At 29.9% G+C, this 22,558-nt stretch overlaps 1 protein-coding gene across 1 annotated transcript; it reads left to right on the top strand.

Annotated features, from left to right (window-relative positions):
- The first annotated feature begins 9,884 nt into the window (after positions 1-9,884).
- LOC136977626 (nose resistant to fluoxetine protein 6-like) lies at positions 9,885-22,558 on the top strand. The gene is made up of 11 exons (XM_067273162.1): positions 9,885-10,170; positions 11,839-12,083; positions 12,650-12,792; positions 17,628-17,711; positions 17,774-17,945; positions 19,203-19,279; positions 19,541-19,651; positions 19,800-19,923; positions 20,263-20,449; positions 20,709-20,851; positions 22,364-22,558. The coding sequence occupies exons 1-11, from the start codon at positions 9,885-9,887 to the stop codon at positions 22,556-22,558; spliced, it is 1,767 nt and encodes a 588-aa protein (XP_067129263.1).

Here is a 22,558-nt window from a genome sequence, read left to right as displayed (position 1 = left end):
TATTTGAGAGCATATACTTGTCCGACCAAAGTATATAAATAAACATAGCCAATATAATATTTAACAACAAAGTTGCTCACATTAAGAATATAGCATCAGAACAGAGTAATTCGCTTGGAGATTACAGTAACAAAACAACACTATCCATTATATTCCTATCTGACCATCGTTCTTTTAAAATACATATTAACAAGTTTGTTAAAAGCTTGATTTATGTTTTTATCGTTGATAAGTACATTTAAATTGCATGGCCAGTTGGTATGAGCAGGCAACATGGTAATAATGTGATGACGCATGTCCTCGAGCATGGGGCACCAAAATAGGTAGTGCTCCACACCATCAGGGACATCGCACAAAAAGCAGTTCTGGTTTGAAGACTTGTTAAATCTGTAAAGATAGTTCTGGAACCTTCCATGCGCTGTGTAGAAGTGGGTGACATTATGTTGGATGAGATGTCCAGCAGTAGTAGAAACTTTGGGAAAGAAGTTCCTTGTTATTTTATTCTGAGTGTTCCAGATCTGCTGCCACTTGATAAGCGCACTTTCTTTGAGTCGACTAATTATGAAGCTTTGAGGGATTGCAGTGTAGCTTGGATTACAATTCATATTTGAAGCACAACGAGCCAGCTCGTCCGCTCGCTCATTCCCGCAGACTCCAATGTGTCCTCTTACCCAAACGATTGCAAAACTGTTGACATTCTTTGATATTTCTTTGAGGATTTGATTTACAATTGGGTGGCGCCAATTGTAGTTACATATGGATTGCGCAGAGGAATTGGAGTCAATAAAGAGATTAATTTTCATACCACCAAAGTTATCATTTCACCATCTTACGGCTGAGAGGATACCCCAAAGTTCCGCTTGGAACACGGAACAGAATCTTCCCAACTTATATGAGGAGTGGTGAACTTCATTATTATCCTGATAGATAACGAAGGCGCTGCCTACCTGCTCTCCATCCTTCTATCCATGGCCAGAGTTTGGTCTGCCTAGGGGTGACTGGCAATAAAGGGCCAGTTCTCTGGTGCTTCACTATACTTGCAGTGTAGAGTTTGCTCTATATTGTTATAGTTCTCATTGTTTATGAGGACATCCAAGCCATGTCTCATTTTCCATCGTTGCGAAACCATCTCGAGTTCCTGTGCAGTTGGCAGTTTGCCTGCGATGACCTGCAGGGCTGCCGTGGAGGTTGTCGAGTACGCCCTACAAATCCTAAGGAGTGCTCTCCGCTGGGCGCTCTGTAGCTTCCGATGAATATGTACCTGGTTCTGGCCCTCGACCCAGACCGGGGCTGCGTATGAGATCATAGGAAGGAACACAGAATCATAGATCACACTCATAATTTGGGGAGAGAGCCCCCATTTCGTTTTCGCTACCTTTGTCATTTTATTGAATAGCAGATTAGTTTTATTACAAATGTTCTTGACATGAGGAAGCCAACTAAGCTTGTGGTGTAGCGAGATTCCCAAGTATTTTAATGTTGGTACTACCTTAACACTGGTGCCGCCCATTTTAATGGTCGGTACCCTTTTGTATAGATGTCGTGCCCTTGGTCTGGTAAAAATTATCCCTTTTGTCTTGCTTGGATTAAACTCAAGTTTGTTCCTCCTTCCCCAATTGAGGACCTTCTCCAGAATTCTGTTGGCCTTGTGTTCAAGTTCGGCCCTTGAATGTGCTGTTACCAGTATCATCGCGTCGTCAGCATAGGCCCCTGTCCAGACACCTCCAAAATTTTCATTTACAAAGCCATTGAACAACAAGTTCCACAATAGCGGGCCCAGCACGGAGCCCTGCGGGCACCCACGTGTGATATGCCGAGTATGGGAACGTGAGCCCACTTGTAGTGTGACGGTACGATCATGCAAGTAGTTCCTTATCATGTTGAATATATAATTTGGACACTGGCTCTTTTTAAGACACATCAATATCATAAGCCACCAGGCCGAGTTAAATGCGCCTGCTATATCCAGACTGAGCCCCATAATGTATGGGTGGGTGTTTTGCAGGGCTTTAATTTTATTAACCAGTGAGAAAATGGCATCCGTTGTACATGTCCCAGACCTAAATCCAAATTGCTGTACGTTTAAGTATTCTTCCTTCTCCAAATGCCAAACCATTCTATTCATTATTAGCCTTTCTAATGTTTTACTCAAAATGGGAAGTAGGGAGATATTCCGGTAATCTCCCGGAGAAATGATATGGGCATCTTTGGTCTTGGGAATAAGTACCATCCTTGCTTTTTTCCAATCGGCAGGAAATATACAGAACTTTAGGCAGAAGTTGTATAGTGTTAGTAGGAGATTCGGACGGTTTTCCCAAGTTTTTCGAACAATGACCGCAGTTAATTAATAGTCTTTTGGTGTCCTCAGAGTTCGCTTTACTATCAGTTGGGTAGACCAGTATGGTGTTCGGAAAATTCGTGTTTTTAGGTTTAGGCTTAGCGCCCCCCTTGAGGATGTCACTGTATAATGTTCTGTTTTCACTACCGCTTGCCATATTTTCAGATGCCCTACCTATTTCTCTTACACCAGAAAACTCTATTTCCAATCTCTTAGTGGCCTCAGTAACCTTATTTATATCCTCTGAGACTGCAGCCAAGAACTTCTCCTGTTGGGTGACCAATAGTTGTGTATGATCATTGTCAGTATTCTTTTTACTTATGTTGTGGACATCAGCCTTCAAATCAGTGACTTCAGTCAAGGTCTTCTCTTGTTGAGTGACCAGTAATTGTATGTGTTCATTATCTACATTAATTTTATTTATTTTATCGACCTCAGCTTTCAGGTCAGTGATTTCAGTCAAGGTCTTCTCTTGTTGTGTGACCAGTAATTGTATATGATCACTGTCAGTATTTGTTTTACTTATTTTGTCGACATCAGCTTTCAAAGTGGTGATTTCAGTCAGGGTTTTCTCTTGTTGAGTGACCAGTAATTGTATGTGGTCATTATCAGCATTAGTTTTACTTATTTTGTCAAAATCGGCTTTAAATTCATAGATTGCAGCCAAAGACTTCTCTTGTTGAGATGTCACTAATTGTATGAGGTCCTCTTCTTTAGAAATTAGTGTGGCCAGCTTTTGTCCCAGGGATTCTGGGAAGCAGTTAGCCTTAAAGAAAGTCACGGCCATTTTAATAACTTTCGTAAAATGTTCAGTTATCACACGCGTTGATTCTTTAGAACCTAATTTATTATTATGTTTATTGGCACAGTACCCTTTAAGCTCATCCAGCACCTTGTTTGAGCTTGCTATGAAGTCCTCGATTGTGTTCTTAGACATGTTGGAAGCAATGAAAAAGTCCAAAAATTAGTTAAAGAAAGGTGGGCAAGGTTTACTTGGTGAAGGGAGAGAAGGAGCGGGGCATGCCAACCTCCTCTAACCCAGTATGTAACAGAACCCCTCCAGTAAACCCAGGGAAAAGAACTAAAACTAAAATTACGAGGAAAAATAAATAAATAAATAAATAACCCGACCAGTTGTTAAAAAGACCGTTACGGCCGTTGAGAAAGACGTTAGAACAGTATTAAACAGCGGGAAAGGCCGTTGGAAAAGCCGTTGGCGATTGAAAAATTGAAATTTTTTCCCATGGACATAATGAAGCAAAGTTTTAACTACCCTGTAACAGTTAATATAAGACCTACCCTCACCCAACTTTACATCCACCTTCCCACTAGTACAGTACCTTCTACCAATCCCCCTATGTCCGCCCCTCTCTTGCGCTGCCAATAGCTCCAATGCATACGGGCATACGGGCATAATAAATATTTCTGCCACTTCGAGCACTTCGATCGCGTGTAGTCCTAACTTTGGCTGAAACATAGGGAGAGTCAGCTGTAAACATTCAAAATTCTTTTAATATATGAAATTTTCTCGTTTTTAACTCAGATATTTCTTTTGTCTTTTTTAAATGACTGCTTATAAATACTATTTTAATTCGGTTTGAACATTATTTATTCGTAAATGTCGTTAATATTTATATTTCTATTAACTGTCACTTTCACGATTTTAGACTTTAAATTGATTAGACTGTTTTTTGCTTACAATTTGTGTTTATTTTTAAATATTTTTTGGAGTTTTTGTTAAGGGCATGAAAATGTAGAAAAAAAAATTATAGTTAAGCCTTTAGGCCTATGTACATTATTAATATGGGATGCCTTCGGGATTCCCGAGAACTCTGAATCAGAAAGAAAAGGGAATGATGAGAATTATATACATTTAATTATAGAAATGTATAGAAATGTTAAACCATTGGTTAAGATAGGATACATTTAAAATGTTACAAAAAAAGAGATTTAGGATTTAGAGTGGCTTTGGAGTTTATCAAGGTTAAGCCCATATTTTTTTATTATTATTATTTATTAATATTAGGTGAATTATTGTAGTTTGCAGTGAGAAAAGAGCTATGATATATGTTATTCATAAGTTATATTGTGTTTATTAATATAACGAGATAGAGAGAGATTAAAGTTGTGGTTTTCCTAATTATATTGTCATACATATGTAATGAAACAAAACAATAAAATGCAAATTTATTTACTTATTTTACCATTACCTATTTATTAAACAGATATATTATACAAGAACATTATGTACAAAACTTTCATTCACAATGTGTAGCAACATAACAGTTTTAAACATTATAAAAAAGCTTCTTGTCTTGAAAATTGTTGAAACTAATATCTCAAATACTATAGTAGAGATAACAGAGACTTATCACACTGCTACTGGTAACATTAAAATGACAGAAGATTGCATTCTGACGATAGAAGTGTTATTTTAATGTTACCAGTAACAGTGTGATAAGTCTCTGTTATCTCTACTATAGTATTTGAGATATTAGTTTTAACGGTTTTAAACAAATCTCTTTTTAAAACCTAGATAAATTAAATCGAAAATATAACCATTTTCGATTTATCTACAGCCTCATTTGTAATATAAAACCATCATCTTATTAATTTTTTTATGAACCAAATACACTTTTTCTTTCTTTATGCGTGATACAAAATTTTAAACACTGTAATTAGGAATAAGATTTTTTGACAGAACAGTAAAAAAAGTTACAAAAATGCTTGAAAACGGGAATTATCTACTAACCAAATAGATAAACAAACGTCTTCTCGCCACAGAGCGACTCTCACGCCAGCTATCGGCAACCTGAGAAATTAATTCTACTGGGGAACGTACAGTACACAAGGACCAGCATTTGGACTCTGGTTTTACGAAGTTACTTGTGGCGCCATCTGTTATAAGATTTTATTACAAATAATTTTTATGTTATTATAAAAGTCAAAGGAATTATTTTTGAAGCAGGAATAATTTTTTTAAAAATTGTAAATACTACTAACTAATAAATTTACCGTAATTCTAATTGTACTCTCAATACCACATGTGATCCTTTTTAACGCCCCACTCAGTCCACCTTCGACAGTATCGATTTCTCATATATACAGTTTAGAGAAATAACTTTGCCAAATTTCAGATTTTTTTGTTTATGCAGTCTTGCGATATAATGCAAAATAGACGCCAGCACACATACACACAAAATTTTCTACGGAAATTTCTTATTTTGAGGTGTTGCAGTGCCAAAACGTGGAGGGGAAAAACCGAAGGACCAGAATTTGACCGATCGACATACTTTCTCTATGTTTTATAGAGAAAGTATAATCATTCAAATTTTGATATTACATAATAGCCGGGAAAGTGAAGGTTTTTCAAATATACTTGATACACTTTTGCTAAGCTTTATGATTTTATAATTCTTATCGATATCTTCTGTGTCAACTCACAATAGGGTATAATTCATTCTTTTATTTTGATATGGTTCGATATGTGGATTGTTTTGTTTTGTTTGTATACGGCAACGCGATACGTGGAAGATCTGCCAAGAGGGAATTCTTTCTAGGAGAACCTTCTCTGGGAAACTAGCTCTTGTTTAGGTGATACTAAAGTGAAGAAAACCGAGAAACTCCAGTGTTTAATGGATAAAAGCACTTGAAGTTGGTCAGGCCAGGGGCCAACCACGACCAACTGTCAGTGTTTAGTGGTTTCATCCACTGGGTCACTAGAGAGCACTATCTATGTTTCTAAAGTCTTTAGTTAAAATTACTTATCAAGTTGTTAAAATTATTTGCAAATGTTGTATTTTGCCATAGGTTACTTTCTATTTTAACGACAATATACGGATAATTTGTGTCATTTATCTTATTTTTATCAACCCTACTACAGGGTCGACCAGACCCGCAATGTAGCGGTCGGGTGATAATGTCATTTAGGCAGGCTTTAGTTGGTAATCCGGCTCCTCGCGCTCTGTGCAAGGAATGACCGGAATAGCGAGAGTCCACTGTACTATCATTTAATCCCACTCAAGTCTTTCGAAATCTTTAACTATTGAAGTATGAGATGTATCAGCGATGGCAAACATTTTTCTGAAGCCAGGTGAAAATTGATTTCGAAATTTATTAAATGTAAATCGCTGGTTAAATATTTAATTCAAATAATAAAAATAACAAACGTGGTTACAAATTATACTTGTATTTATGTTTTAAATCTGTACCAAAAAATAATAATAATAACTTGTATAATTAAAAAGAAAATAGTAATGTGATTATAATGGAAAAATACAGCGTTTCGTTTAATGGAAAATTCATTGTTTATTTGATGATGATTTTTCTGTCTAAGGTTCATAATTTGTGGTGTATAAGACTTTCTACCATACGTTTCGGATCCCGCTTTCACATTATGTATGCAAAATTTACGAATCTATCAAATAGGATTCTATATTTTAAAAATCTTAATACTTTCTAAACATTTAATGCAGGTTCCTTAAAATCCTTTTTAAAGCCGAACTAGTCGTGTTAGGTTTTCAATAGTATAAACATTTCTATAAATATTACACTGACTCTTTCAGTAAGGTTTGTGGTGTGTTTCATGCATAGATATTGATCATGGAGTGGTATTTTCTGAGTTTTCCGAGAATCTGTTTATCATTAGACGTCCTTTATAAACGTGTCGAGTGTTTCTATGCGGTGTGTTTCTATAGTGTTTCTATGCAAAAAATTAATGCAAATTATCACTTTGTCATTCATTCGACATAAAAATATAGTTCTGTAGATCATTGACAAAATATTTACTTATTGTAAGATATTAATTTCCAGGATTCCTAATTATCAAAATATCTCTGAACTCTCTAAGAATGTTCTTTGATAAACAATTCACATGTTTACCTATTTCCTCAAATTTACTTTATTGTTTGTAGGAGACGGTTATATATTTGTGCTATGTCTTTTTAACCCGATGGTTTCCCAGTATTTTACGTATACATCAAATATTCAATCTTGCTTTTAAGTTACTACGGTAGTTACAATCGAAAGACACTGTTCATAATGGTAACGACATAATTTTGAATTTAAATTAAGGTGGAAAGTAAGGAGATAAATTTGCCTTTCAATTATTGTTAAATAATAACAATATAAAAACCCAGTTCTATTTTTCTTTGTATCTGTAAAAATATTCCCAATTCCAGTAAATTCAGACATTATTTAGATGTATAGAGTCGAATTTAGATTTGGCGCAATTTTTTCTATTTTGGAATTAACGCAAAATCAAGTTTGGGCTAAAATTGAAATAAGAGTTAAAAACATTAATGAATTTTTATACACAAATCTGAGTTTACATTTTGACATTTACCTGATTTCTGGTGATATCAATCAAGAAGAAGAATGTAGCATAATATCTGTCATCAAAAATCGCGAAAATTAAGATTTCCGTAACAAGGAAAATAAAATTTCGTTTTAAATAATATACTAGAAAATAAATTATGTTTGATGTTAAACCAGATTTCTCTACAAAGATATACCGCTTGTAGGTGAAATGAGATGTTTGCTGCAATTAAAAAAAAATAGAAAAGATAATATGTTTATGTTAATAAATTATTCGTTTAATTTTAAGTAACCATCTTTCTTAAATTTTCTAAGATTACATTTGGTTTTATATAATTATTTTACTTATAATTTTATCTTTTTGAATGTGAGTTTAGAAAAAGTTGTGTTATTACATTCTTCATTTCTTTATTCTGTTGTTTCGATTTCTTCTTTTTTTTTCTGTTGATCTTTCGAATATGTGGTAGTTCTAAGGAATTTTATTTGTTGTCTTTTTCTTTACAAACCTTTTAGGTATTTTAAAAATTGTTTTTAAATTATTCTGTAATTATGTATTCTTATATAATAATCAGTGGACAGAATAGGAACTGTGGTTAGTGATTTTCAATAATTATAAGCAATGTGACTGTACTGCCTCATCTTGGCATAAAACGTTCTTATTTGAATGATCAATCATTACTGCATATATATAATTTATATGTAATATTTTGTACATGCAGTAAGCAATGTAATAATTTTCTAAGTAAGAAAATTTTTAAGAAAATCCTGCAACAAGTTCTGTAACTTTCCCGGATGTTATGAGATTTAATTTTAAAAATAACTTTTATATTATTAATCATACTATTAATAATTAAGTTATGTATGGCGCCATCTGTTATGAGATTTTATAATAGAAGACTGTTCATATTATTAATTATTATGAAATTGAAATAAAGCTTAATTTTGAAAATAAGAATGAGTTTTATAATGAATTGTAAATGCTAATAACGAGTAAAATCTTCATTAAGTCCGTTCCCTCTCGAGATATGACACATGACTTTTCTCTCTCACCACGTTCTCGATCTATAACAACCAAAATTTAATAGCATCAATACCCCTTATATAAAAAGTACCATGGCAAATTTCGTTTCTTAATTATCCCGAAGATATTAAACCAAACAGACGACAACACAAACATACATCTTCGAAATATTTTTCCTGATTTTTGACTTGTTGGGTTGAGAAGGTTTAAAAAGCTGGAAAGTTGCAGAAAACTTGGAGGGTGAAATTTGACACGATTCTAATATGTTTTATGTGCATAACAGCCAGGATAATAAAGGCATTTATCAGTTATATTGTAATAATGTAAATATTACTTTTGGATTGTTTAAATTGATTAAACTTACGCAAAGAAGTGAATGTAAGTGAGGAAATGAAACAGGGACTGAAATTGGGCGACGGTTAACTGAGCGACAGCCAAGTGGGTCACGATTAAATGGCGACAGTCATGTGGGCGAAAAAAAAACTTAAAAATGTTTGCAGGTTTAGCAAGTATAAGATATGGTTAAGATTTATGAGGTAGGGGTTATGTTTAAATATCATAAAAGAATAATTAAACGACGTTGAAATGAAGTCATAAGACAGTTTTTAGTTCGTTTATTAATATTATTTTATAATTAGAAAGCATGTTCACACATATTACATGTATACATTAAAAGAAAAATTTATATTATATACAATATAATAGTATTCCAGGTTTTGTAAATATATTCTTAACTTTCCTTATACTTAAGAATTTACCGTGAATTTAAAATAAGTATGTGTAAGAGTAAATCGTTTACAAAAATGAGTTTATTTCCTAAAGCCTCTTTATTGGCAAGTTATCTGTTATTCTATTATTTTGTCGCCCGGATGTCAGGCATTTAGTTGACCGTCGAAGTGTAATACCTATTATACTATACAATTATAATCGAAACATGACATTTTATAAATATATCAAGAAATTACTTGAAAGCTTGCAGGTATATCCGAAAACAATGCAGTCTCCATTTTAAATAAACAACACTATTGTTCATTGTTTGTAGAATGTAAATTGGTAAGAGTCATAAATTATTTCAATTAATTTCCTTTTGATTAGAATCTAAGTTTTTAAAAATTCAGGAAAAGGTTTTATAATTTTTATACCAGGTAAGAAATTTCATTGTCATTTGAATTTATGAGTTCATATAGAAAAGACGCAGATATTCCGATAATGGAGTTTAAGAACTTACTTATTTTCTTAGTATTTCTGGCTATAACTCCATCTTACGCGATATCCAACAGCAGAAATCCTGACGACAACTATGAGATAGAACAGACCTTGATGACGATACAAAATGCAGAAGTGAAAATTAAACATGCTTTGAAGTCTATCATAAAACAAAGTCTACCTTACGTAATGAGGATTTTCGAAGAAGTAAATGTATCTTCATCTTGTATGAAGGCTTCAACTCACTTCCTGAAAGACTTGATAAAACTAAAAGGATGGACATTTCAATGTAAGTATTGCTAACTTTTTAACTGATGAATAAATAAATATAAATAAAAACAAGTTGCTTGTACGTATGCTGTAGTTAATAAACATTAGATATACGAAAGTATTTTAAAAGGACTCATTTATCACGTGATTTTGTGATGGCAAAAAGACATTGAAACTATTTCACATTACGTGACAATACGATCTTATTTAGGATTCCATGATTCTTTGGTATCCAAATTATTTAGTATAGGCCCTAGTTAAATTTTAAGTTCGTTATAGTTGCTATAAATGTGATATTAAATTTTAAATTATTATTGAAAATAATATTAAGTATTTTAGTTAATAATCTATATCTATTTAGTTGAAGAACAAGTGGAATTGATTTAATTTTTCTTATGGTTAATTAAATGTATTATACTTTGAAATTTAACTTATTAGCATAATCTTCGCAACGTATAATTGAAACTACGTAATATTTCCGAATCACTGAAATTATTATTTGAATGTAAGTTGTTTGAATAAATAGAATTATTCAAGGCAATCTGAAACGTGTAAATTGAACAATGGAAAGTAAATTATCTACAACTAAAAATCTGAAGGGAAAACATTTTATCTAGTAAATGTGTATTAAAAGTAACACAATGGTAAATTATTGGTAATTGTTCTGTTTTCTAATAAAGTTTCCTGGCTGTACCTGACACTCGGCAAGTTTTTTCAATTAAAATACTCTTTTAGATATTCTGTAACTTTTGTTATTATATAATTTAAGAATTTTTAATCGAAGTATTATTATACTTATTATAAATTTTGTAACGAATTTCATATTTTAAACACTTGAAATAATATGAATAAATTTTGCTAATGTGATTATTTCGATAAATTTTTATAATACGTTGCGATAAAACAATAAAATATCCAGAATTGCCTTGAACAATATTTAAACCACTTCAAATTATAATTCGAAATTTTATAAATTTTGTTTCAATCTATTATTATAACGTATATTTTTTAAATTTATTTTTAACCTAGTCATATATTTTGTATTTTATAATGCAAATACAATTCAAGTTGGTGTCATTACTAGCGAGGTTGCGGCCGAAGTTTTCAACGCGAAAACGTGAACGTCCGACGTTCAGCGCTGCCTTCCTGTAAGCCTAGAAGTTTGACAATGGCGTTTGGAACGTCAGTGTAATTATGCTCGACGTTTCAAACGCCATTGTCAAACTTCTAGGCTTACAGGAAGGCAGCGCTGAACCTCGGACGTTCACGTTTTCGCGTTGAAAACTTCGGCCGCAACCTCGCTATTATCATGATATATGAAAGTGATAAAAATTTTACAGTACATAATGTTGTATAATATATCCATATTTATATATGTATTTATATTTATTAGACTTTTAGCTTTGTTTTACTTATTACTTTAAAATTTCTTTGAAATATTTGATTCTTTATGTAATAATTTTATTTTGTGTTCATTATGAACTTATTTAAACGTCGTTGTTTTCATTTAAGTTTTGGCAGTTTGTGATGGAGTTAAATTGCCCTAAACTTTCGAAACTGTATTTTCAATAAAAGTTAAATTTATCTTATTACCCGTATTTAAAATAATTCTAAGAAATTATAAAAAAACATATAAAAATAATTATTTTGCTTTCTAATACATTTTTTTTTTTTTTTTAAATTTCAGTATTGGATTCTATAGGAAAACCGGCTGCCGGAATTCTTGGAGGGAGTCCTTGGTTTCGCGGAGATTATGATCAATGTTTGGATATCTTGAATCTCTTTAGTGAGAGAAAATCTGCAAATAAAGAGACAATTCGAGGAAAATTTTGTGCCGTGACAGTGAAATTTCCTTCGTTTAAACAGGAAACTATAAAATTAATTTCTGGATATGGAAATAATTCTTTGATACAGCTAATAACAGAAGTCATCGTAAGTTTTCATTCAAATATTTTATATGTTGTTACCATTAATCAATGTCTAAACTCGTGAATCTCTCTGTAAAATGTTCAATTAATGATTTTAATCATTAATTAATAATTTAATTAATGATATTTTTATCTCATCCGTCAAGAACAAATGTTACCATCTATAAGTTCGAATACTATGGAATGGGGGAGGGGTGGAATGGAATCTGAAATCAAAATCTGAAAACTAATAATGTTTAGTATTACTTTGCCATTGCAAATTTTGTATAGAATAGTTAAATGAATTCTCATTGAAAAATTCCAAATGCAAATGATTTTAATTAAAACGAAACTACAACCATTTCTAATTTCAGATAACTTCAATCCATGAAAAGAGAATCCTGAAAATATTGGAATTTTTTGTCGTTTTTTTTTTAAATTTTCAGTTGAAATTAATTCAAAACAGTCATAAATATTTATAATAATAATGAAATTCATGACTTTAAAATAAATTTTAATTTTTCAATTTATAATAATTTTTAGATAATTGCATCTAAATATTAAGTATATAATAATATAATATTTTTGCAGAAGCCAATAAAATTATCAAGAGTATACGAATTTAAAGGAACCATTATTGAGACACTTCGGTTTGATGTTTGCATTCCCAGTATGTGTAACGAGAATGATTTGCAAAGTATTGGACATTGGGGTAATTTCGATTATATAAGCATGTATAATATTATATAAATAAGTATAATTTAACAAGAATTCAGTGTTAGAATGTATTAAAATATAATTATTTTTGCCGTGTATTTTTTCAGAATAATGTATACTTTAAAATGAACCGAATTTTTAACATAACGATAAGTTATTGATATTTTGGTTCATATCATTACCAATAACGTGAAATAAACCATATGCATGAATTATGTCAAATGATATATAGAAAATGTTTCTGTCGTATTAACATTGCACTAAATTATCGACTTAATTTATTTAATATATCAATATATTATTGCACAGATATGATCAATGGGTTAATGTTACCTTAGATTCCAAGATGGCGGCTCGTCTCTGATTCCAGCAAACAGAAGACAGGAAACAGTAGGGAGGCACGTTTTCCTAAACCTAACCTATTCTAATAATTTAGTTGGTAATAATTATGGTAATTTATTAGAATAGGTTAGGTTAGGTTAGAACGTGCATCTCCACTGTTTCCTGTCTTCTGTTTGCCGGAACCAGACGAGTCGCCATCTTGGAACCTAAGGTAACATTAACCGATCAATGTTATTTTTCACTAAAATGTATTTTATTTTATTTGCAATACTTATTTTTACAAATATTATAAAAGTGTTTCTTTGCAGTAATAGGAGATCTGTTGCACGTGGATTATTGTAAAACAAAGAGTGACAAATTGGAAATTTCTATTGCTCAACTGATATGTATGTAAGTTTTTTTTTTTATTTCAAAATGTTGAGGAGAATATTGAAGAAATAATAAATTATTTAGACGTAAATTGTTAATGTTTATCTTCATAATCTTCATTATGAAGTTCCATAAAAATAGAAACACGTCATATTTTACACAATTATATTATTATAAAATTACAAATTAATATTAAGATTTAGTGATATGTAATAATTAATTTGTAATTTATAAACTTTTATAATTTGTATTGCTTTTATCCTTATTTTATTTTACTATTCAGATTTGACGAGTCGAAACAAAATACTTTTATACCGCATTTGCAAACATTCTGTATTTATGGACAATACGTTGGCCTATATTCCAGAATATCCATATTATATATAGCGGACAATATATTTAAAATGAGTAAATTGATTTCAGATTTATGAAGGTTGATAAAATAGAATTCGAATCATTTAGAATTATTTTTTCAATATGCAAGATATTGACATATCGATATCGACTGCTATTCCAATTAATTAATGAATTAAAACAATTATTCACAATCTTGATAAACTGCAAACATTTCAAATGTTAATATAATGTCTGATACGAATTACCAGTGTTTTAAATATAATATTATTGAAAATTGTAAAAATATCACGCATTATTGAACTGTAGTGATGAAAGTTTTTCTGAGAAATGATATTTCTGATTTATATCAAAAATTTTTTCAAAAGAGTTAATATGACAATCGAAAATAAGTCAATATGACATTCGAATCCTTGAAGTCACATTCTGCACAGTTGATGTCCAGTATGAGATCTGAAGGTACGGGGGAGGGAAAACACCGCAGCTAAGGAGTTTGATGTGTTTTCTTTTAACGGAACTTTTTGGTTTACAAAAATGAACATGCACTTCCTTCTGCGATCACTTTTCTATGTTTTGGAAATACAACACCGGCCCACAGTCATGCGTTATTCTAATCGTGTCGAGCTGCCAATCTAAATTCTTATGTACTGTTTATTCTTATTATGTGACTTAAATATAAAATTTTTGATTTTCTTTATTTTATAATTATTTATTGAAGTTATTTTATCATTTAGCATCAGTTTTGGATTGTTTTTAATTTGGGTTTCGCTGGCTGCTATATTGGAGGTGCTGATCAAGTATAAATCTTGTTTATCGTCATCCAAAGGTAAGAATAACTTCAGACAAGCATTCTGAATAGACATTATAAATGTATATGAAATTTAAGTAGTTTTAATGAAAACAATTGTTTATTTCTAATTCTGGTTATGAAAAGAAAATAATTTATAATGAAAAATCTTAAGTAATGTTTTAAAATTAGTAACATAACAATTTTGTTTTTTACTTTGTTGTTTAATTGTGTGACCAATTTACTCAAGTGTTATCATCAATAAGATATTAGTGAAGTTATAAATGAAATAAATAATTTATTTTACACAAATTATTAAAACTATTAATAATGAAGTTATTATGCATTTCCTTTTAGTAATTTGAGTTAATATATCTATTCGTGAATTCATATAATACTGACGGATATAGGCCGATATATTAAGTGAATTATGTAATTGATGCGAATAGTAAATGAATAATTCAATATATAACGCAGTCAAGCGCGGATAGCTACATTAAAATTAATATTTATATAAAATTCATTTATATTATAGTAGACTTTCGCTAATCCGGCCATTTCACGGTCAGTGTCGGATAACCGAGTGTATATAAGCATAAATATAGTGAATGACGTGACTCGTCTCCATGGATACTGGATTCATTTTGGAAACTGGTGGTCAAATAATATGTTCTGAAATATAATACTGTACATAGAAATGAATCCTGAGTAAACAGAAACACGGTATTTGTTACACGATTGACATTTATATGAAATGTGCCGGATAATTTACAGGTCGGATTATCGATAGTCTCCTGTAATTATTATTTCACGTATTATACTTTAAATGTTCTGTTTTTATTTATAGGAATTTTACTGAACTTTATTCTATCGGCATCGCCTTCTAAATCAGGCAAACAACTATTTTCTGTCGATTTACCAACAAGCACAAGATCAATTTGTGGATTGAAATTTTTATTTCTCTGTGTATTTATATTTAGTCACGAACACTTTTTTTTAATCTACTGTTTTGGAATAGGAGGTATTTCTGTATTTTAAACAATATATTTTTTTTTCAATTATTTTCTTTTTATATTTCCATTTTGCTATTTAATTTAAATTAAAGAGAAATTATTTTTATTTTATAGACATATTTACGTTATTTCTTAGAATAATAAAAATAATTTATTATGCAAACACTAACCTATTTAATAAGATTGTAAACAATATTTTGAGAAACAATTTAGTTTTCTTTTCTGAACTATTACAATTGTAATTAATAGTACGATGTAATATGAATTTAATATATAAAAGTGCAATTGTGTTTTATTGGTCTGATAGGGGTTGAGTGGTGCTTTGAGTACGTTTGTATTTTGTCAGGTAATGAAATAATGTCATTAATCACTTTACATTATAAAATTGTTTCTACATTTCCAAAAGAAATAAAAATGGCCCGAAATCAAATTAGAATTCATTAATTTCTAAGAATTGAATTTTGCCCAATTTTCAGATAATATTTCAACTGACTTTTTGCTTTTTTATTAACAGAAATTAAATCGCATGTTTCAAATACGTTTACAATGCCAGATATCACTTGCTTTATTTTCGTTTGTAAATATAAATCGTTACCTGCCATTTATTTACCATTACGTTTTAAATAAATGCAAATGACTTGAAAGTTCTGTTTTCTAAGAACAAAAGTTAAATTGTGTTTTAAATATTTAAAACGGTAACAATGATTTATTCAATTATTAAGTCTCCAACGATAAATAGTTTTCAATAAATCTGAAAAGTGTTTATTATCTTTGCTTAATGCCGTGTTTCTTTCTTAGCTTCAAAGTAAATTGAAGGAAAATTTTAGATGTAATTTATTATTCTTTCATTCAAAGTATTTTTACGGCATTCTTACAATAATTTTCGAATATTATACTATCGTACTGTATTCCCATTTAAGTTTATAATAACTTTTCTATACAATATTTTATTATTTATATAATAAAACATTCAATTAATTATTTAGGGTTTCTTTACAGAAAAATATTTGTCACTTTTTCACTTACTCGAAAATATCTTTTACGAGATATTCCTGCAAGCATTCATCATAATTGAATCCTTTTTCTTCTTCAGGTAAACATATTTCAAGTATTTCATTCGTTAAATATTTACCTTGTTAAGAAATATAATCAATTTAAGTAAATAAGAATTTTGTAACAATTTGACATTAACAAGAAACTCTCGAAATATAGATTTTCGTTTAATACAAAAACATTTTTGTATTTTGTGGGAATTGTCATTTTTAAAAGTAATATATAAGGACATAGGAAAATGAAAAGAGAATTTTTAAAAGATATTCACAAAATGTTTTATATGTAATTCTTATTAAAATTAAACTACTTCTTGTTACCTCATTTCAAAAATTTATTAAAGGAATTCCTCAAAGCTTTATACTCACTTCACATTTGGCATTCAGGAAGCATACAATTTTTTGTTCGTTATTACTTCATGTTATATATATTCATGGAGTGATTAATGTTACTTTTATTACTACAAAAACAGTTACTAACTAAACCGCAAGTTAGGAAAATCCTTCGAAAAGAATTTTTTCTGACAAAATCGAAAAAGCTCGTGTAGAGTTATACAGAACACGTGGATACACAGAACTGACGTGTTATAGAAATTGAATTGTTGACGTCACAAATTTTTCGGGTGTTAGAAAGGCGTCTTGATGATCGGAAACGTTGTAACCGATGCAAAATAATCTGTGATATCCAGAAATATAAATCTCACTTTCATTTCCGAAATTCGTGGACTAAGTGTTTATATAACATTAGGGAAATACAAAACAATGATTAGATAAACCTATGATTTAGGAAATTTGAATCTGATAGAAAATATAAGAGTAAATTTATATATTGTTTTGAAAATAATAATATTATTATTCAAATTCATATTTGCGTTTTCATTGTTTAGCTAATTTTTATTCTGCAAACTGTTAATGAAAACTTTTTATTTTTTTAATAGTGGATTTTTAACATTCCATTCTCGAGAAACAAATCGAAGACCAATTATTTATTACGTTGAGTTTATAATCAAAAGAATAAACAGGTAAGAGCATTATGTTAAGTACAACAATTTTTCACAAATAAACAATTAAATTAACGTTACAGATTAACTCTTCCTGTTACATGTTTGCTGTTATTGTGTATTGTTTTACCTCTTCTCGGAGACGGTCCTCATTCGCAAGTGCTGGTTGATCATGGAAAATTACTGGAACGAAATTGGTGGATGTACGTAATTCACCTACAAAATATATTTGAAAGAGAATCATTCAATTCGAATGTAAGTGTATATTTTACAAATTTTATATAACAGAAGCAATTTTGGATTAAAGTGTAGAAAATGTAATTACTGTTAGAATATATACGTCAAAATAATTGCTACTTAATACATATAAACAGCAAATATCATAAATATTATTTATATTCTGCAATATATTAAGTTTTTATTTTTTCATTTTTAACAATTTCCGTTTTGCGGCCTTCGGGAGGGTTTTTTAATCGTTCCTTTTACGGTTCCAGTAGGAATACAATTAAATAGGCTAAGATACATATCATTTCAAGATAAAAAAAATGTAAAACTTAATATAACATGAAAATAAACATGTTTTTTTTAATATTGCATTAATCAATAATTAATTACATACATTGCATAAAATAACTATACTTAATTACATTGTAAAGTGTCTCAAAATTTATTAATTTTTGTTTCCAATGTGAGCCATGAAGCAACAATTACAATAGTACCACATTCAGTAGGCAAAGTTAACCCTTTCCCGGCCAGGTATCAAGATGAAAAATTAATTCATTAGGAAATTGAACTGTTCCTTTACATGATTCGAGCTAATTCTGACAAATGATACATTTCTTTTTCATTAATTCTTTTTTTCCCCGTATATCCTGCAATATAGGTAAAAATTGGTAACATAGATTCGGGTATATTTTGGAAGGAAATTTCATTTTGATACAATAATTAGACCCATTTACCTCGCAATTACTGCCTGTAACATCAAAATCGTTCCTCTATGTTAACAATCTGAAACTTTGATAAAAGAAGACAGTCTAAATTGTAATTATCAAACATATGCAGAATCAGATTTAGTAAGGCCTCATTTCTTATAATTTATGCTTAAAATGTTTAAGATGTTAATGTGTCTGTTACAGGCAATGTTGATTTCAACATTTTAATCCTTAAAATCATGTAAGAAAATCAATTTATAAAGTATTTGTTGTTTTTATTGATTTTCTCAATTTATTATTAAATTTTTGCAAAAAAGAGCATACATTTTCATATCCTGAAAACATACAGGGATTATCACTTGCCATACATCTTAAAGCAGAAATATTTTTCTCATTTCATACACTTTTCAAAATAACCATTTTAACTGAAATCTCAGTAGAAGAAGTACAGAAGATTTTAATTTTAATATAATTTAATATTGAATTATTTTTTACTAAAATATTTATATCGTTTGTTGTCGTGTATAAATTCATACAAAATTGCACGTTTTCATATTATTATTATTATTTGTTTCGGCAGATGGCGGTCATTTGGTTTATAGCTGCATTAATGCAATTAACTTTGCTTAATGTTATAATTCAATATATATATGACAGGTATGTTTATTTCATTATATTAAAGTTAATTAAAATAATAATATTGAATTTTACTTTAATGTTAATTCAGTGCTAATTCAATTACTAAGAAAAAGCTTTTCAATTGTCACTTGTTTTATACTATCTTCAATTTAATTATATTCGAAAATTATTTCGATCTTCTAATATACGGTACCTTTTTTTACATTCATATATTTAGACCTCATTTATTTTAGTGCGATTTTCGTATGTTATTTATTCATTTAGGCTATTTTCTTACAGATGGCCGAAAAGTGGTATCGCGGTTACATCGGCTTTGATTCTTACAGGAATTGCAACAGATATAAGTGATCTTTATACAAGAAAATATTATGCAATAGTTCGTAATGCTAAGTAAGAATAGTTATAAATATATTCTGATTATCATAAATATTAACATTTAATACTTTTCAATTACGCTGTGTTTACAAAATTATCGTTTATTTCCATTACTTAAAAGAACCATTTTATTGCTCTTTACAATATTAAAATATTCTTTTAGTAAGTTGTTAGAATACAGAACACATCATTACGTTTTGCCATGGTTTTCTCATATGTCTACGTATTTTCTTGGTGTACTTTTCGGATGTCTTCTGCCAAAAAATAAAACTGTCAGATTTCAGAAGGTATTTTTCTATTATTTTATATATTAATATAATTTTAATATTTTAAAACATAACTTATCTTTTGAAATGCTTTATTATGAAAAATTTTACTTATAAACAAATAGTTTAACCTTGATAAACTACATTCAAACATTAATTTTTGTTTGTGTGTTCCGTTATATTGTCATACATTTGTAAAATGATTTTTACGCATTTTCGTCAGCATTTGGTCTACATTGAACGCTTTTCGCCTTTGAAACAATGAAAAATTTTTGATATTGGCAGCTTCTTCGTTTTAAAATAACTAAAATTACTTAAAAGGATAAACGGAATAAATAATAATTTAAATAATTTTTACAGAAAACACTTATAGTCCTTTGGATTGCTTCTCTTGCCCTCTTGGGTTTATCAATATTCTCTGTATTTAAGTTGAAAAACGAAGATTCTCCTAACGAAAACTACCTGATTGCATTTCAGTCGTTTGCTCCCTTGGCGTGGACATTAGGTTTAAGTTGGATTTGTGTGGCATGTATTACTGGATATGGAGGTAATTTCTACCACTTTAGAAGGATTTTTTATTTAATGTTTCCATTCTTAATTTTGCATTGTTCTGCGTGACACTAGTTGCTGATATTACGTCCTAAGAATACGAAATTCTCAAGAAATTCGTACAATAAACTTATTTCTTTTTTTTTATATCTCTCTGTATTCTAAATCGAAAAGTATTTTATTTCAATAATTATTCCGGGCAAATATTCGTAGAGAAGTTGCGAAGTTTTATTTAACTAATTTAATGTTTTTGTTAGGAATGGTCAACCGATTTCTTTCCTTGGACGTATTTGTAATATTAGACCATTTAAACATTTGGATATATGTAATACACGCACCGGTAATTTTTTATATTTCTGCAAATATAAGAAATTCGATAGTCCTGACAAAAATGAATATGGTAAGAAATCGTTCATATATTTATTTAATTAATTGTTAAATGTTTTAATTAGAATATTCTAGCAGTTTAAGTAGTATTTAAGTTATTTATTGTCAGACAGTTGGAATTCATTTTCCCGAATGGAAGAGTACGAATGGAAAAACTGTACATGAAGTATTTTACAAATATTCAACAATTAACAAAGCAATAAAAGCAGTATAATGTACATTTTACACAAGTTTTATGTTCATTAAAAGCGCACGAGTCGTTAATTTCGTGTGTATAAGAATATCATACTTTATTAGATTTTAAGACGGTTCTGAAATTTAGTCAATGTTTTATTTTTTCTTAAGTCTTTTGCAAATTTAGTCAATTACCGCGCGAGAAACATCAGAATGAGTAATCATTCGAGTGTTTTAGATCGCGACAACAATTTGCCATGCAAAATAAATAGCGAGGTGTATTTTTGAGAGAAACAAGCGAGAAAATTTACAATATCGTAAAACTCACGAAGCATTACAACGGTCCGCGAGTATTCTAATAAGCAGTGAAACCTGCTAATATGACCACTGAATGGAACAGCTCAAAGTGGTCATCTTATACAGGTGGTCATTAATAGGATTGTGTAACTGTATATTGTGCTTTTACGAGAATTCTGCAGAAAATTTTCGTAATTTATGAAATCCACAGTCGATGTGCCCATTTTGTGATTTGAGCAATATTTCCGGAATCGAAGTTACATTATACACAACACGTAATTACTAACATTTCCTTTATTTCTGCTGCTTTCGTACATAATTGTCGCCGCTTGACAAATTCGTGTCGCAGCACGAACCTTATTACCTAAAGATAAGATTTGTTTTTGAAAGTGACAAGTTAGTAGCGAGTATGACAATTTTCTACCCGTAAATCATTGGCTATGTGAAACTATCTTAAGAGTTTGGCCATGTTTATGAGCGTGCGAGTGATACTCATCCTCATAAACTATTGTCGAAACAAGTAACACCACGTCTTTACAGATAAGCGATTCAAGTGATATATTTCAAAGTTTAAATGATGATCCATGTGTATAAAGAAAATTTTTTCGAAAATGAACAGTAATTTATGAATTATCATTATGCTGTTATTATTACTATTATAGAAGTAAAAGGTGGGGAACAAAGAAAATTAAATTTAAAATGTTACGGTCTGTCCCGTAGAATGTAAATTGAAGTAAAGTCGAAGCATGTTTAATTTAATTTTAATATTTTTGTTGCATACTCGGTTGCATAAATTACAATAAGAAGAACAGGATAATTTCTTCCCTTTTTTTAATGACGATTTCTCGGACAATGAGTGGAACGTTGAAACATTCCATTGTTTTACTTTGACAAAGCAAGTGTAAAAGATTTTTGACTCCCGGTTTAATAAATATGGTAATAATTAATTAAATTTACATTACTTTTAGTGAAGTTTTAAATAAAATGAATTGAATTATGTATTCACTTCTCGTTTATCCATTCAAACATCGATATAAATTATTTTTTCTTTCAGTGGATGATATTTTTCTTTGTGCTATTCCTCACACTAATCACTTCTGTGGTTTTCTACGTATTTATCGAGTCGCCTATCAACAATGTGCTTTCCAAGTTACTGAAAATATTATCATCCAAGAAAGTGGTTTTTAATAACAACAACGAAGATCAGAAGATGCAAGACGGGCGCTATTCCGAAAGTAATCATTCTTGA

Source organism: Centruroides vittatus, unplaced genomic scaffold (genome assembly GCF_030686945.1).
Source record: "Centruroides vittatus isolate TY-2023 unplaced genomic scaffold, ASM3068694v2 contig_461, whole genome shotgun sequence".
Classification (NCBI taxonomy): Eukaryota; Metazoa; Arthropoda; class Arachnida; order Scorpiones; family Buthidae; genus Centruroides; species Centruroides vittatus.
This window is presented reverse-complemented; position numbering and strand designations above follow the sequence as displayed.

Bases quoted from the DNA above. Each gene is read 5' to 3' on its own strand.
- LOC136977626 (XM_067273162.1), top strand. From the start codon at position 9,885: ATGGAGTTTAAGAACTTACTTATTTTCTTAGTATTTCTGGCTATAACT. The intron at 17,946-19,202 runs GTAAGTGTATAT...TTGTTTCGGCAG, and splicing joins GAGAATCATTCAATTCGAAT to ATGGCGGTCATTTGGTTTAT. The intron at 20,852-22,363 runs GTAAGAAATCGT...TTTTTCTTTCAG, and splicing joins TCCTGACAAAAATGAATATG to TGGATGATATTTTTCTTTGT.